Source organism: Oncorhynchus clarkii, chromosome 12 (assembly GCF_045791955.1).
Source record: "Oncorhynchus clarkii lewisi isolate Uvic-CL-2024 chromosome 12, UVic_Ocla_1.0, whole genome shotgun sequence".
Taxonomy (NCBI): Eukaryota; Metazoa; Chordata; class Actinopteri; order Salmoniformes; family Salmonidae; genus Oncorhynchus; species Oncorhynchus clarkii.
In genome coordinates, this window is record NC_092158.1 from 43,333,005 (window position 1) to 43,350,515 (window position 17,511).

The window sequence follows — 17,511 nt, forward strand, 5'->3', positions numbered from 1 at the left end:
CTCTTTGAAAAGATAGTGATAGTCACTATTGAGTAATATAGGAACAGCTGTCAATATAAGATACTCTGTAAAGTATAACATTAAACAATAGCCTTGCACAGTAACTTTACTAAGGTAATTGGAAATGACAAATAACATGACATCTTTGTCTGTGGTCTCTTACTTTAGCCAATCAGCAGGCAGTACATGGCAAACGGTGGCTGACCTGGTCAAGTTGGAGAAACACACGGTCAGTGGTCTCTTCCCCAACACCATCTACCTATTCATCGTCCGAGCGGTCAACGCTTATGGCCTGAGTGACCCCAGCCCCATCTCTGAGCCCGTCCGCACACAAGGTCAGTACCTAGGAGGGACACAACATAATAAATAAATAAAATAAGTCCAGAGTGATAGTTAGTGTAAAACAAGTGTGGGAAGTCAAAACGTAATTGTTCTCTCATTTTGAAAACTTGCTTCAGGAAAGCATGAAGGTCTGAAGGCTTCATGCTTCATATAAAACAATTTAGGTTATGTCAATCAAGTGTGTACATGAGTTAAGCATCCACTATCGTTTTACTGAGTATTTTGTGTCTTGAAGTTTGTTCATGATGTATTTGCAGATGTAAGTCCCACCGGCCAGGGAGTGGACCACAGGCAGGTCCAGAAAGAGCTGGGAGAGGTGGCCGTTCAGCTTCAGGAGCCCGTCACACTCACTGCCTCCAGTGTTCAAGTATCATGGATGGTGAGTACCCTGACCTGAGTGTTTATATCATCTTTCACAGGATAAAGGCTATTGGTTGGACTCACACTCTATGAATGTTTTATTGGATGTTTTACTGTATACAAGGGTAGTAGAACTATATCTCTTATCTATCTATTTGTATCTCCCTTTTCTCTAATTGTCTAATTGTCGTTTTTCCTCCCCTCCCCAGGTGGACCGTCAGTCCCAGTACATTCAGGGCTACCGGATTCTCTACCGGCCCAGGGGTGGCACCTGGCAGCTGCAGGATGTCAAGGCCCCGTCGGAGCGCCTGGCCGTGGTCGCTGATCTGCTCAGAGGCACTGAGTACGAGATCAAGATCCGGCCCTATTTCGACGAGTTCCAGGGCATGGACAGCCGGCTGCTTCTGGTCAGAACACCAGAGGAAGGTAAGACTGGCTAGAAGCTACTGATAGTGACCACTTCAGATGAGACTGACACAAGCCTTGCTGAGACAGAGGCTGTCCTAATATGGACAGCATATACAGTGGGAAGAACAAGTATTTTATACACTGCCGATTTTGCAGGTTTTCCTACTTACAAAGCATGTAGAGGTCTGTAATTTTTTATCATAGGTACACTTCAACTGAAAATCACATTGTATGAAAATCCAGAAAATCACATTGTATGATTTTTAAGTAATTAATTTGCATGTTATTGCATGACATAAGTATTTGATACATCAGAAAAGCAGAACTTAATATTTGGTACAGAAACCTTTGTTTGCAATTACAGAGATCATACGTTTCCTGTAGTTCTTGACCAGGTTTGCACACACTGCAGCAGGGATTTTGGCCCACTCCTCCATACAGACCTTCTCCAGATCCTTCAGGTTTCGGGGCTGTCGCTGGGCAATACGGACTTTCAGCTCCCTCCAAAGATTTTCTATTGGGTTCAGGTCTGGAGACTGGCTAGGCCACTCCAGGACCTTGAGATGCTTCTTATGGAGCCACTCCTTAGTTGCCCTGGCTGTGTGTTTCGGGTCGTTGTCATGCTGAAAGACCCAGCCACGACCCATCTTCAATGCTCTTACTGAGGGAAGGAGGTTGTTGGCCAAGATCTCGCGATACATGGCCCCATCCATCCTCCCCTCAATACGGTGCAGTCGTCCTGTCCCCTTTGCAGATAAGCATCCCAAAATAATAATGTTTCCACCTCCATGCTTCACGGTTGGGATGGTGTTCTTGGGGTTGTACTCATCCTTCTTCTTCCTCCAAACACAGCGAGTGGAGTTTAGACCAAAAAGCTCTATTTTTGTCTCATCAGACCACATGACCTTCTCCCATTCCTCCTCTGGATCATCCAGATGGTCATTGGCAAACTTCAGACGGACCTGGACATGCGCTGGCTTGAGCATGGGGACCTTGCGTGCGCTGCAGGATTTTAATCCATGACGGCGTAGTGTGTTACTAATGGTTTTCTTTGAGACTGTGGTCCCAGCTCTCTTCAGGTCATTGACCAGGTCCTGCCGTGTAGTTCTGGGCTGATCCCTCACCTTCCTCATGATCATTGATGCCCCACGAGGTGAGATCTTGCATGGAGCCCCAGACCGAGGGTGATTAACCGTCATCTTGAACTTCTTCCATTTTCTAATAATTGCGCCAAACAGTTGTTGCCTTCTCACCAAGCTGCTTGCCTATTGTCCTGTTGCCCATCCCAGCCTCGTGCAGGTCTACAATTTATCCCTGATGTCCTTACACAGCTCTCTGGTCTTGGCCATTGTGGAGAGGTTGGAGTCTGTTTGATTGAGTGTGTGGACAGGTGTCCTTTATACAGGTAACGAGTTTAAACAGGTGCAGTTAATGCAGGTAATGAGTGGAGAACGGGAGGGCTTCTTAAAGAAAATCTAACAGGTCTGTGAGAGCCGGAGTTCTTACTGGTTGGTAGGTGATCAAATACTTATGTCATGCAATAAAATGCAAATTAATTACTTAAAAATCATACAATGTGATTTTCTGGATTTTTGTTTTAGATACCGTCTCTCACAGTTGAAGTGTACCAATGATACAAAGTACAGACCTCTACATGCTTTGTAAGTAGGAAAACCTGCAAAATCGGCAGTGTATCAAATACTTGTTCTCCCCACTGTACTTAAGATAGCCTATGTCCATAATGGAGGGAATGGTGAGTAACAAGGTTTTAAAATAGTTTTTTTACGATGGGACTTCCAGCTGTAAATAAAGGTTTTGAAAGTGGTGATCGATTGGTCATACACAGTCGTTGCTTTTAAAGAGAATATGCCCTCAGTCAATTTACCCAGCAAAGTAAGGGTGAAATAAAAAGTGGTGAATTGAACCTTTTTAGTATTTATCTTGGAGGGCACAAAGCAGAAACAGTTTGAGGTCTGACTTTTTAAAAATAGCTAGCTGTTAAGGAGCCTCTAGCAGTCACATCTCTGTGAAGTCAAAAGCAATTCAGTCTCAATTGGATTGCAATTCCCAACACCTGTGTGACCTTCACATCCTGTTATGAAGGCAAAGAACTGTTTAGTCCAATAACCACTTCATGGCATTTGATGGAGTCTGCCATTTTCATCAAAATCTAATCATATTTTCGCTATCTTACCAAATGCCCCTATTTAATATTTTCTATGTCAACATGGAGTTGGGTTTTTTCACAACTTGATCTTCCCTCTTTCCCTGCAGTCCCGAGTGCCCCTCCCAAAGCAGTCACCGTGGTTACAGTGAAGCTGAGCAACAGCTCCAGCATTAGTGTCTCCTGGGAGCCTCCCCCCGCCGAGATGCAGAATGGAATCATCCAGGAGTACAAGGTAGGATGACTGAACCAGAAACGACATATCATGATTGGATCAATCCAATGACAACCATCCATATGGGTGGTATTTACTTAGAAATAACATGGTAAAATAAAAAATATAATAATAATAGTTACATAATTACAATGATTTATTTTGGATTCATTAAAACAAGTCATTGGAAATAAGGAGTAGCTATGAATTGTTTTACATTTTTTAAAGCAAGTACCAAATATGTTTTTATTTACTAAATAACTAAATACCATGTAAACACCAGCTCAAACAGGACTGGAAAATAAATCATGTCCATATTAGGACTGCCTCAAAGTCACAACAGGCAGTGCTAAAATGGACACTGTAAATTTGACATCTTCCATCTCTTACACCAACTCACCATCCTCCAACCAACAATAACAGGTGTGGTGTGTAGGCAACGACACCCAGACCCGCTACCACATCAACACCACCGTAGATGGCACCTTCCTCTCCACTGTGCTCAAGGGGCTGCTGCCAGGCATTCTGTACCAGGTGGAGGTGGCAGCAGTGACCAGCGCCGGAGTGGGCACCCACAGCCAGCCTGTGTCCATCCTCATTAGTGAGTCCCCGCAGAACCACAAGCTAGCAGAATTAGTCATTTCAGTTCCGGCATATCAAGGATATAGTATAAGATTGAGCGGAACTGTAATAAGGGAAGCAAAAATGACTGAAATTATTGTTAAGTGTAACAGCAGCGTCATATGCATGTGTTAAGCATGCTTAGAGTCTGTGTACAACTTAGAATCAAATGTTGAGGCCAACAAGCATGATTCTAACTTTACATACAGTTCTGAGGTGTGGAAGATTAAATGTTTTGCCATTCGTCATTTGGTTTATAACATATACCATTTTGTCATACACAGTACTCAAACCATGCAGTACTACTTGGAAAATGATGGTTATAATACAGTACTTACATGGCAAAAGTTGTCTGAAAATCGAAATATCTGAAAATCGAAATATCAATCAATCTCCTTACTTACTTGCCGCTCTCCCTCAGAGCTGCCAGCGGAGGCACCTTCAGTGCCCAGCGAGGACAGTGATGAAGGCAGCGTGAGCCTGGCCGAGCAGATCACTGATGTGGTGAAGCAGCCGGCGTTCATCGCTGGGATCGGCGGGGCCTGCTGGGTCATCCTCATGGGTTTCAGTGTGTGGATCTACTGCCGCCGCAAGAAGAGAAAGGAGCTGAGTCACTATACCGCATCGTTCAACTACACGCCTGCAGGTACTTAACACACTTTATTTTATGCACTCTTTATACAACACTTATTGTTACTTAACCACTTATCAAAGAAGCATGTTGTAAAATAACCAACCTTACCATATCAAGTATTCTACTGCACTTTACAATAGGCTGCTATTTTAACTTAAAATACTTCAGGATTTTGGCAATGAGGCCCTTTATCTACTTCCCCAGAGTCAGATGAACTTTTGGATACCAATTCTATGTCTCTGTGTCCAGTATGAAGGAAGGTAGAGGTTGTTTCCCGAGCTAATGCCTGAACTTCTGTGGGTATCAGTGCAATGGAGCAGAATGTTCTCTTTTCTCTTTTCAAAACTGGTTGAATGGCTTTGTTTACCCTGTAGGCACCTGCTACCTACTACAGGTGAGATAAATTACACACAGTGAACGAGAATCACCTGCCTCCAACCAAATTCATTAGAATTCTTCTGAAGTGAAGTTTCTTGGTCCTGTGCCGTTATAAATCAATACACGTGTGAACACCAAAAGCTTTGTTAATTAAAAAATAGTAACGTGCACGTGTGCCAATATATTAGAGTGCAACTGTACCATATGACATTATGGCCACCACTCATGCTTTACTGTATTTGACCTTTCCATTCACACCTGAATGCATATTTCCTTTTTTTTCTGCAGTTGGCTTTCCACATGGAGAGGCATCTGGACTCAATGGAAGGTAAGGATCCCTGTTTATGTTATTTCAAGGAGACTTTCCCATTCTTATTACTAGTCTTCTTTTAGTAAAGTGATGAGAACCAAGTTGTGGATTGGCATCAGGTATGATCATAGTGTGTGTTTTTATTATGTTTAGGCCTGGCATGCTGGGTGGCAACATGGGCAATTACCCGTGGCTGGCAGACTCATGGCCCACCACCAACCTGGTCCATAGTGGCAAAGAGGCCGTCAACTGCTGCACCTCCAAACATGACACTGCAGAGAGATACTACAATGGTATGAGACACAGCATGATCCTGCTCACAGCGGTCAGTTTGTTTTGTACACATCCAGGGATTATCTCTACGATGCCTTTTGTGTAGTCTCAGGGAGAATTTCAATTGCATACTCCTTGCGTCCTCTCTTCTCAATCCTTGCCTCCTTGTGAAAACCCATTGGAGAAGAAGGTCAGAGGGGAGGGACCTCTGGCTTTCTCATCCAATGGGTTTGAGAAAATAGTGTAAGCTGCATATGTCATGGTAACTGTAGCTCACATAACAACTTTGACACTAACTCTGCAGTTAAATATCTAGAAATACCATAAATCAAATGACAAAAGATGACCTCTCACTAGAATCTGACCTCTCACCTCTGACCCGCCCTCGGCACCAGAAGCGGGCATATCCAACTACCTGAACCAGACAGAGAAGTACAGCACGGGCGATTCCACCGAAGGCCCTATCTACAGCACCATCGACCCCACCGCCGAGGACCTCCGCAGCTTTAACAGCCCCTACTCCTCCACCACGCCCTACGCCAGCACTCCAATCATGCCCTTCACCAACCAGGCACTCCAGGGGTCTCACAGCCCCACAGAGCAAGATGGCGGCCACTGGATCACCCAGCCCGCCGGACCTTCCTCCCAGTACGCCCAACCCGACCGCTGCAGGACGGACAGTGGTAAGACTACGTTTAAGATCGTGTTTCCCATGGTATGATTCAAGTTGGGGCACCAAGAACCCCAAGCAACATTTACAAAAAAAGACCAAGTTAAATATAATAACTGGAGTCACTTTGACATTTTTGGAGCCATAGAACAGCATTATGGTACCTACTAGCTAGCAACAAGAGACGTAGCGGTAGCTAACCTACTCTAAATATGTGTAACACTGATTCATCTGGAGGCGGAAGAAACGCACACCTGGTTAGCGGAGTAGAACACTTGAAAAAGAAAAGGAGAGCCGCACACTATAGGAGCTCAGATACAATCATTTAAAAACAACGTTTCGACAGCCAAGCTGTCTTCAAATCAAATTGTATTTATCACATGCGCCGAATACAATAGGTGTAGACCTTACAGTGAAATGCTTACTTACAAGCCCTTCACCAACAAAGCGAGGGTATAATGACAAACACTACGGGTCACTAGTTTATATAGAGCTTGAAAGGACACACACAGGTGTCTGTAATCATGGCCGGCTGTGGCTTTATTTCTTTGGTTGATTAATAAATGTTGTACAATGGATATCAAAAACAATAATCACAAGAATGGCTTCATATCAGACTTTACATTGAGACCAAAGGGAGCAAGGGTCTTTAAATTAAAGATCCAGACGGCCACTCGTTTTCACAATACATTTTAAAGGTCAACCCCCTCTTCTAAGGAGGGTGACGTGTTCGATGCCGATATAGCGAAGGGATGAAATAGTGGTTTGCTTCCAAAAAGTGGGCCGCAACTGGGTACGTAAAGATTTTGCACCTACTGGTGCTACGATGCGCAGAGATTCTTACTTTTAGTTTGCGCTTCGTTTTTCCCACATAGTTATTTTACCACAAGGACAAGTTATAATAGAAAAATCTGCCTTAGTGGAGTACGTGGTTTTGCTACGCATTGTATATAATGTTACTATGCCTATGTAGCCAAATTGTCTCTATGATTGCATGTTTTTTTTATATGTTCTAATTATATCTGTAAATCAACCAATGAAATAAAGCCACAGCTGGCCATGATTACAGACACCTGTGTGTGTCCTTTCAAACTCTATGTAAATTAGTGACCCGCTGTGTTTGTCATTACACCCTGATGAAGACAGCTTGGCTGTCGAAACGTTGGTTATTACATTTTTGCATCTGAACTCCTTGAGTCTGTGGCTCTTCTTTTCTTTTTCAAGAACACTGATTCATGCCTCCAAAATTCATGCCTCCAAAATTTACAAGGGAACCTTTAGTTATGTTTGTGACATACATGTATACCCTTTTCAAGTGTATTAACATGTATTTAGAGGACCGTAGGACCAAGTTTTCCCACTATACAGAACTAAAACATCTCTTTGTGTGTCTATGTGCAGGTAAACCCAAGCAGAAGTCCATGGGCAAGGCGGTGAAAACCCCCTCTATGAACTGGACTGAAGCCCTGCCAGCGCCTCCCTCCTTTGGGGAGCTGGAGCAGTGTGTGGTGGAGGATTTGCCCATAGATGACCATGAGGACATGGAGCTAGGGTAAGCACACACACACACACACACACACACACACATATACATGACCATGTACACACACACACTTATGCTGCTACCTGGCACAACACACACCGATGTGTACACCATCTTCTTGCTAACTTGAAGGAAATATTAATTGATTAAGGTATGGTAGATCTCTTATATAACCTCTGAACACTCTTTGTAGGACCTGATGCGTCTCTGCTTGGCACTCAGCATTAAGGAGATAGATTAGGGGTAAGGCCCTGCGATAGACTAGTTTCCTGTCCAGAGGGTGTACTTGTAGATCAAGCAGCCTCATGCTACAGAAGCTGGAGCTCGTGCTCCTATGAACCATTCAGGCTCGTGGAAGGATACTTACTATACTGTCCTATAGACATATGGGCCTCTGACTTCCTATTTTTCTCCTGGCCCTTGTCTCTGCACTCTCAGTCCCCACTAACACATAGTTATAGGCCAGGGTTTTGTGTGGAGATTATTTATGTTAGCCTAATGTTGCCTCTGCCTGACAGGACAGACTCACCTTTGGTCTCTCTCTCTGTTAACCCCCTGCTAGCTCTGGACCTCAACGCACCTTTTCTTCCAGCTCCCTGCTGAACCACATTCCACATGCAAAATTAATACACACCCACACTTTATAAACCACAATATTGTCGGTATTCATGGAGGTTTGGCAAGGGGACCATTCAGTTATCGCTCCTGCCAATCATTCCCCTCGAATAGGCTAGGCTAGCAACTCAACTGAAGCAGGCATGAGGCTTACGAACTTCTACCTCTAACCATTTCTGAAAGCTACTGTGGATTATATTGGCTCTAGCCAAGCAGTTAGCAATTTAGCCACTATTCCCAAGTCTCAACCCTATCTCATTCATTGACCCTGTTAGCTAATAACATTAGCCTACTTTAGCCCGTTCCCCTTCTCATGTTCTACTCTCCGGGTCACCAGAACAAAATAATCATTCAGCAGTTTTCTCATGCACCACCCCACCTAGCCCCCTGCAGCTGTTAGCTGTTAGCAGAAATTGGTGATGAACCTCAGTTAATGTCGTTAACCTTTGAGTTAGCCCCTGTGGCTAGCTGAGAGGAACGTTGGCCTTATAACAGCTAGCTAACTCCCTGATCTTGCCCATTTCCTCCATGGTGTACACATACGCATGTACGCACACACACACACACATATGACACATACATGCACACACACACACACACACACACACATATGACACACACACACACATATGACACATACACACACATATGACACACACACACACACACATATGACACACACACACACACACACATATGACACACACACATATGACACACACACATATCACACACACACACATCACACACACACACACACACACACACACACACACACACACACACACACACACACACACACACACACACACACACACACACACACACACACACACACACACACACACACACACACACACACACCTATGACACATACACACACACATAGCACACCCACACAGGTGCAGGCACAGAGCCCTCTCTCCACACATACCTCTCTACCAAACACAAATGTATGAAAGCACCCTTTAAGTGATTCCATGCACACCCTGATCTTGCCAGATATGGCGCTCAACAGACCCATAGGGAGGCTGTCTAACGGCGCTGTAGAGCAATGGAAATCAATACGCTACAGACCAATGTTGTAAGCGTTATGAACTAAAGAGGGAGGGCCACCATTGTGAATGTGTTATGATCGAGCTACCTACTGCTCCATAGCACCAACTGCACAAGCGGTGACTGTTTTATAATGCTCCAGGTAGAAGTTGCCCTTAGGCACAGATCTAGGAACAGTTTATCCTCCCCAATCCATTAAAAGGGATAATGCAAAACGGACAATAGATCAGTGTTCCTAGGGGCCACGGCATCCTACTCTGTTTAAAGTGAACTCATGGAAAAAGTGACCCTCTCCTCCTTCCCAGGTCTGATGAGGAAGAGTGGTGCCCGCCCCTTCCAGACAGGACCTATCTGACCGAGGGTTGTGAGGATGGTCCCGCCCCTCCCCTCAGGGGTGGTGTCTCGTCCCCCACCACTTCCTACAGTCACCAGTCCACTGCTACACTCACGCCATCGCCCCGAGAGGAGAGCCACCATCCACCCCACGACACAGCACACCTTCACCACCATGACGGGCAGCAGCTAGCACGGTATGACACGACAAATTCTAAATGTCACATCATGTATGTACAGGTAGACACTGTAGCCATACTAATGGTGATAGCATTGAAGACTCTCTTTTTCAGATGAATAAAATGGTAATAACACAGATTAATAAAGCAATGAATGCTTTGGTATGGTAATTGCCCAATGCCATTAACAACAGATAGCACAATACTTGATATTTGCAGTAGAATCTCTCCCTCAAATGAACAAAACAATAGTTCAAATGTGTAACATAATAAAGGTATGTAATTGCTATTGCTAAGCACCCTCTCTTTCTTTGCCATTTTGCAGTAGGTTACCTTGTGGTCCCGTCCCAGTGCCCCGGGCGCCCAGCCCTTCCTTCACCCAGTCCAACCCTAACCTCTCAGCCCAGCAGCACAGTGAGGACACCGAGGGGGGCACACCGCTCCGCAATGGCTCGAATCATCGACGTGACTTCACTGAGGGGGAAACGCTGAGTGTCGACAATATCAGCTCCACCACACCTGGTCAGTGATGCTTACCGCTCTGCACAAACTCACACGAGTGAATGCACCACACACAGATGTGCTTTTACACATGGAAAGGGAACAGTGGGCAAACAAACCCATACAGGTGCTGTATCCTAATTGAATCACCTGTTGTTGCAGAAATGTTCCTTCCCAGCAGGAAATGCAAACTTGTAGTGTATTCAAGGTTTAAAAAGGCTTCTAAACTGAGCAATTTCCACTTTAAAATATCATACTTGATTTGTCACAAAGAAAAATGTATCGACCCGTACAAAAAAATGCTATAATCCAGATAATAATTCACATTTCCTGTTGCTGCAGGATTATTTTCCTGGGTGAGATACTGGGTCAAATTAAGATACACTATCTGTACTTACATGCACGCACACACACATGCACGTGCGCACACACATCATTAACAGAAAATGATTTACATTTATGTTCAGTATGTAATTCTTAATACCTAAACAAAGAGCTGGAATTACATAAAACATTGCAATGTTGTTATTTGCAATGTTGTCCATGTACAGTGATTCATAGGACCCATAACCTCATGACCTATTAGTCATTTTTTATTTCTCTCTGGCTGACCTACAGTAAGAGCTCTGCCATCCCCAGCAGACAACACACAGGCTCCCCCTGGCCAGAAGTCGCGAGTGAAAAAGAAGACCTCCAAGGGCGGCGCTTACAGAAGAGAGGTGCTGAACCAAGGAGGTTAGTGTTTCAAGTGTAATTAAATAAATGGCTCAGTAGAATAGAAGTATAACACAGGAAGACACAATTTATAGTCCAATATTTACACATGTATTGGGGAAGGGGTGATTGGCAGCCAAGTGTTTCAAATGTGGAGTTATTAACAATCAAAATAAGAGTGTGGTAGCAGCAGTTGTGAGGTGTGTGTAGCATGAATGTACACTACCGGTCAAAAGTTGTGACACCTACTCATTCAAGGGTTTTTCTTTATTTTTACTATTGTCTACTTTGTAGAATAATAGTGAAAACATCAAAACTATGAAATACCACATATGGGATCATGTAGTAACCAAAAAAGTGTTAAACAAATCTAAATGTATTTTAGATTTTAGATTCTTCAAATTATCCACCCTTTGTCTTGATGACAGCTTTGCACACTCTTCGCATTCTCTCAACCAGAAATATGAGGTAGTCACCTGGAATGCATTTAAATTAACATCTGTGCCTTGTTAAAAGTCAATTTCTTTCCTTCTTGAGCCAATCAGTTGTGTTGTGACAAGGTAGGAGTGGTATACAGCAGATATTTGGTAAAGACCAAGTCCATATTATGGCAAGAACAACACAAATAAGCAAAGAGAAACGACAGTCCATCATTACTTTTAAGACATGAAGGTCAGTCAATGCGGAACATTTCTAACACTTTGAACGTTTCAAGTGCAATCGCAAAAACCATCAAGCGCAATGATGAAACTGGCTCTCATGAAGACCGCTGCAGAGGATAAGTTCATTAGAGTTATCTGCACCTCAGATTGCAGTCACATAACAGACACATCTCAACAACAACTGTTCAGAGGAGACTGCTAGAATCAGGCCTTTATGGTTGAATTGCTGCAAAGAAACCACTACTAAAGGACACCAATAAGAATAGACTTGTTTGGGCCAAGAAACACGAGTAATGGACATTAGACCGGTGGAAATCTGAACTTTGGTTTGATGAGTCCAAATTTGAGATTTTTGGTTCCAACCACTGTGTTTTTGTGACACGGATTATCTCTGCATGTGTGGTTCCCACCATGAAGCATGGAGGAGGTGTGGGGGTGCTTTGCTGATGACACTGTCTGTGATTTATTTAGAATTCAAGGCACACTTAACCAGCTTTGCTAACACAGCATTCTGCAGCGATACACCATCCCATCTGGTTTGCACTTAGTGGAACCATCATTTGTTTTTCAACAGGACAATGGCCCAAAACACACCTCCAGGCTGTGTAAGAGCTATTTGACCAAGTAGGAGAGTTATGGAGTGCTGCATCAGATGACCTGGCCTCCACAATCACCCAACCTCAACCCAATTAAGATGGTTTGTGATGAGTTGGACCGCAGAGTAAAGGAAAAGGAGCCAACAAGTGCTCAGCATATGTGTGAACTCTTTCAAGACTGTTAGAAAAGCATTTCTCATGAAGCTGGTTGAGAGAATCCCAAGAGTGTGCAAAGCTGTCATCAAGGCAAAAGGTGGCTACTTTGAAGAATCTAAAATCTAAAATATATTTTGATTTGTTTAACACTTTTTTGGTTGCTACATGATTCCATATGTGTTATTTCATAGTTTTCATGTCTTCACTATTATTCTACAATGTAGAAAATAGTAAAAAATAAAGAAAAACCCTTGAATGAGTATGTGTGTCCAAACTTTTGACTGGTAGTGTATATGTGTGTGTGTATGTCTGTGTGGGTGTGTGCATGAGTGAGTGCATGTTTGCTAAGGTGCAGTGGTCAGTCCAGTTTAGTGTTCAGCAGTCTGATGGTTTGTAGATAGAAACGGTCTGGTATCAGACCTCATGCTCCGATACCATCTGCCCCACGGTAAGGGAGTGAACATCTCGTGGTTGGGGTGTGTGTGCATATGTGTTTGGACGAATGAACAAACAAATCAATGAATGTGTGTTGGGCATGAGCATCTCTGTGTGTGTAAAGCCTACATTATGTATGTTTGCCTATATGCTTATACAGTATGTACTGTTCTTCCATTGCAGTGTAACCCTAACCCTGTTGTCCTTGTCTGTCTTCTCCTCCAGACCTCCCCCCTCCACCAGAGCCACCTCCAGAGAACGGAGCAGTTCGGGGCCCAGCAGGGACTGTAGAATGTGGCAACACGTCCCTGGACAGAGAGGGGGGGCCCGGGACCTTGTCCTCCATGGAGAGGAAAGAAGGAGAGCGGAGCACTCCCAACAGGAAGGGATCGGGACAGCGACGCCAAGACGGTGAGTGGTGCAGATACTGAAGTGTGGTGTTCACACACATGCTCAGTCTCATATTCACAACACACTCACAAGCACAGCCAGAGCCTTTGCAGTAGCCTATTAGTACTCGCACCCAAACACAGTCACTCATTCACCTGGAAAATACTCATTCACACAAATAATAATAATACATAAATAAATCATGCTCATGAACACGTTCTCTCACACACACTAACATTTGAATACATTTCAATTCACAAATCCATCCATTCAAAACTCACGACTTAGTACTCCCTCCATCCTACAAGATCCTCTTATCAGTAGAACATAGCCATTTCTCTTACTCTCCATTTCTAACATGTACATCTCTGATCCCTGACCCTAACTCTCCCCTCTCACCCAATCCCATCTCCTCCACAGATGAGGACCTGATCTCATATGGCAAACCCAGCTACCTGGCGGGGCGGGGGGGTCATATGTCCAGCAACTGCTCCACCACAGGAAGCTCCTCATCGCGGGGCTCCACAGGGTCACGAGGGGGTCACTGCCCGGGCAGGAAATGCAACGAGGAGCGGAGGTGATACAAGGTTTCTCTGGTTCTTGGCAGCCACAATATCTGCTGTTTTCTCTTCTCTGGCATTTAGTTGAGCTATTCATATCAGGGGGGCAAGAAGAGACACTACGGTTGTGGTAATAGTGGTAATAGTGGTAATAGTGGTAATAGAAGGGGACCATGGTGGGTTCTAGTTCTTGGGAGCTACAATGTCTACTGGTGTTCAGGGGTTATTTGGGGGCTGAGAAGAGATATACTACAGATGAGGTGACCTAGGGTAATGTCATGTTTTGTGTTTTAGCTAAGACTGGGATAGGCAACTCTTTAAAAAAAAAAATAGTTTAGCTTTAATATTGTAAATAGATTGTGGTTTCTGTCAATGTAATTGCCCGCATAATTTCCAATCCCCCATATATATATTTTTAAATATATTTTCCTTTATTATTGTCCCCTAACCCTATCATCCCTCAACTAATTGGAGTAAATTAATGGACAACAACACTTAGGCTTCTACTTCCAGCTTATGCATACTATAGGCAACTCTTTGCCCACTGGCCTCTTTTAAAAAGTTCACTAGTTAACGAGTGTCAGCTCAAGATCTTTCCCTGCAGCCACTGTATTTCACAAGGCCAAAAATGTTGCAGCCTTCGTAGACCATGTACTATGAAAATATATACATCAATTCATTCAAGTGTGCCCCTTTACCATGCGCTGGTCTTTGTCAATAAAACAAAGTACAGATCAGCATCCAGCAAATGTATTCCGTTTCTGTACACAGTTCAGAGCATAGATAATATAACAGTTAAATTGTTTATGGTTCAGTGCTCGTTTCATATGTGTGTAAATAATCATTCACTAGCATGGAAATGCTGACATGAGGGATAACTGAGCAAAACGACAAGCCCTGTCATGCTTATAGATATCTACTATTGCTGACAAATACTATATTTCGCTCTATAAAACACACACTCACAAATGATTTCTCTCGCCATAAAAAAGTATGCATGCACGCACACACACAGAACACAAAATCCCCTGCACAGTGTGGGATAATGTTAAACTCAGCCCTCCCCCCCACCCCACTCTCCCTCTGTAGTGCACTGAGGGTACAACTTATTTGTGGGATCGCTGCTTTAAGTGCACTCTGCGCAGGCTCCCTAGTGAGGGGGTAGAAGGCCTTTTAAGTGGGTACAAGCTGTGTAGTATGTCCCTCGGGCTAAAAAAGACTAGAAAAGAAACAACCACAACAACATTTAGACATCTTTTCAAAAATGACTTTAGTAGTCAAACTACTGTATAACCACTTAATGGTACATTGCATTTGCTCTGTGTGCCCATGGTGATTCCCAGTGGTAACTTACACTGTTCTACTAGCTTTCAACTGCCACTGTTGCGACCATTGTACCTCGATCTAAACAGAAAATTGGTAATATTGTAGTATTAAGTATCTTAATGTATGCCTAATATAAAATATACAGCATCTACCAACCTATCACCATGTCTAGCTTTGTCATTCATTCAGCTGGGCTATTCTCAGTAGAGCTTCAGCCAATTTGTACTAGATGACCTCGTTTATTAGGTGCAGAATTGGCTCTGTCGGTCCAGACACTGTCCTACAGATCTGCTGGTTCTCAGGCGATCGGTGACCCAACGATAGGTCGTTCCCCTTTGACCTGCACCCCCTGTGGACGACCCAGGAACTCACTCTGATGCCCCCCTCATCTCCACTTCCCTTCGTGCTCCACCAGGAACATTAAAGCCAGGGCCTTACAATAGACGGGCTGTGTGTTTCACTGGGGAGACAGTTTCGTGTTACCCCTCTCCTGTCACGGTGCTGAGCGTTATCTTTCCACTTGGACAGAGCGGGTGAATGGGGGGCTTTGTTTGAATGGGGGGGTAGGGGCAAGGGTCTTTACTTTCTTTTTGTGTTTTGTGTGACTCCCTCAGATCTTGACTTCCTTGTTTAACAGCCAATCCCTCAAAGATTAGTCAAGTAGTCAATGAAGGACGAACAAGAGCTGCTCCCATAGGGCGGTTGACCAGCGTTTTGGGTTACAGTGAGATAGAATGTTTCTAACAACCCTCTTCAGCTCTATGGTTATTAGTACAACTTTGGGTTTTATTCCAACATTTTATAGTTTATAATTTAGCCACCTGGGTTGTTAAGCTCCTCTGATTTAGTTGTATAGCTGGTTTCCGTTTTGAAAATGAATTGACAAATCAAATGCATTTTGTTGTATTTAAATCAAGTGATGTAGACGACCTTTGTGATTTATGAGAATCATCCTCAACACATGCTTTGTGAGAGCTCCTACCTGTTATGTGCAGATAATAAACAAGCCTTGGCTTTCTGCTTTTTGTTCCTTTTTTCACATTGTTTTCTGACACATTTGTCTGTCTTTTTCAGGAAATGAGATAAGCGGAGACAGGAACATTCTCACGTAGAAACAAAACACGTTCCTTTGATGCCTCCCATTTTCTTTTTTTTTTTCCATCGACGCAAACAGCTACAAAATAAAGAATATGATCACATTCTAAGGAACAATGGAAGAAGAACGGACTTTCATTCTTTTTTTTGCTATTATTATGATTATTTATGACTTTTGGGCTCAACCCGCATTCATTTGTAAATAGCCATCTCTGTACTGTTTTTACGTGGGTTCTGGATACAGGGATAGAAAAAGTATATTGTATTTATAATGAAAAAAAGGTCCATTATTATAAACCTTTAATGTCTTGAATGTGCCAACCTCTTTTTGTAGAAATGCATACCGTTTCGAGAAGCATAAAGGCTATTGCACTTGTTGTGGCGGAGAAACAACAAAAAATATGGAGCACAATGTGTGTTGTCAGGCAGCCGGCCGGACAGATAAAACTGCAGGGGTTCGTCGTTCTCTCAGGACGCCTCTGCCTGTCTTCTCTGTCGTCTTTGGATCCCTATCGCCTGTCGTCCGATGAGAATGTTGTTCTTTTCTACGTTAGATTTTTTTTTTTTTTTACAGAGAAAGCTTGTTGTGAAAAGATTGTAACCGTCACTTTTTGAGTGTTGCTGCAATTGTGCGATGACTTGCGTATTCTGTTAAAAAAAGACCTGTTCTGTCGACTAACTTTTTGGTAGTCTTGTTGTTTTGTAAAAATACAATAAAATACATTTGTTGAACAATAAATACACTTTTTTACTTTACAGGGTGACTGCACTTCCTGATTTGGCCTCGTTTTGAAGATTGCGCATTAAGAATTGCTAGCAGCCATGACTGAAGGAAAATGAGTCTTGTCTTTGGGGGTGTGGTGTGACGTGGGTGGTTTGATGTGGGTGTGCTATGTCAGAGAGGAAGAGGCGAAGCGAGTGGGAGAACTGCTCCCAAAATCTGCTGTCTTCTCCAGCAGATTGGTTAACAAAAAAA

General features: G+C 43.5%; 1 protein-coding gene across 1 annotated transcript in view; it reads left to right on the plus strand.

The window, feature by feature from the left end:
- The window catches only part of LOC139423215 (roundabout homolog 3-like), a 104,982-nt gene extending 87,708 nt beyond the window's left edge, over positions 1-17,274 (plus strand). Inside the window, exons 11-26 of the mRNA XM_071174971.1 lie at positions 169-335; positions 600-721; positions 912-1,128; positions 3,385-3,509; positions 3,912-4,089; positions 4,531-4,755; positions 5,410-5,449; positions 5,585-5,724; positions 6,100-6,387; positions 7,776-7,926; positions 9,894-10,118; positions 10,426-10,622; positions 11,220-11,336; positions 13,390-13,575; positions 13,975-14,131; positions 16,515-17,274. Coding sequence (XP_071031072.1) covers positions 169-335; positions 600-721; positions 912-1,128; positions 3,385-3,509; positions 3,912-4,089; positions 4,531-4,755; positions 5,410-5,449; positions 5,585-5,724; positions 6,100-6,387; positions 7,776-7,926; positions 9,894-10,118; positions 10,426-10,622; positions 11,220-11,336; positions 13,390-13,575; positions 13,975-14,131; positions 16,515-16,521 — 2,542 coding nt within the window. The 3' untranslated portion in view covers positions 16,522-17,274. The remainder of the gene's footprint in view (positions 1-168; positions 336-599; positions 722-911; positions 1,129-3,384; positions 3,510-3,911; positions 4,090-4,530; positions 4,756-5,409; positions 5,450-5,584; positions 5,725-6,099; positions 6,388-7,775; positions 7,927-9,893; positions 10,119-10,425; positions 10,623-11,219; positions 11,337-13,389; positions 13,576-13,974; positions 14,132-16,514) is intronic.
- Positions 17,275-17,511: the final 237 nt, after the last annotated feature.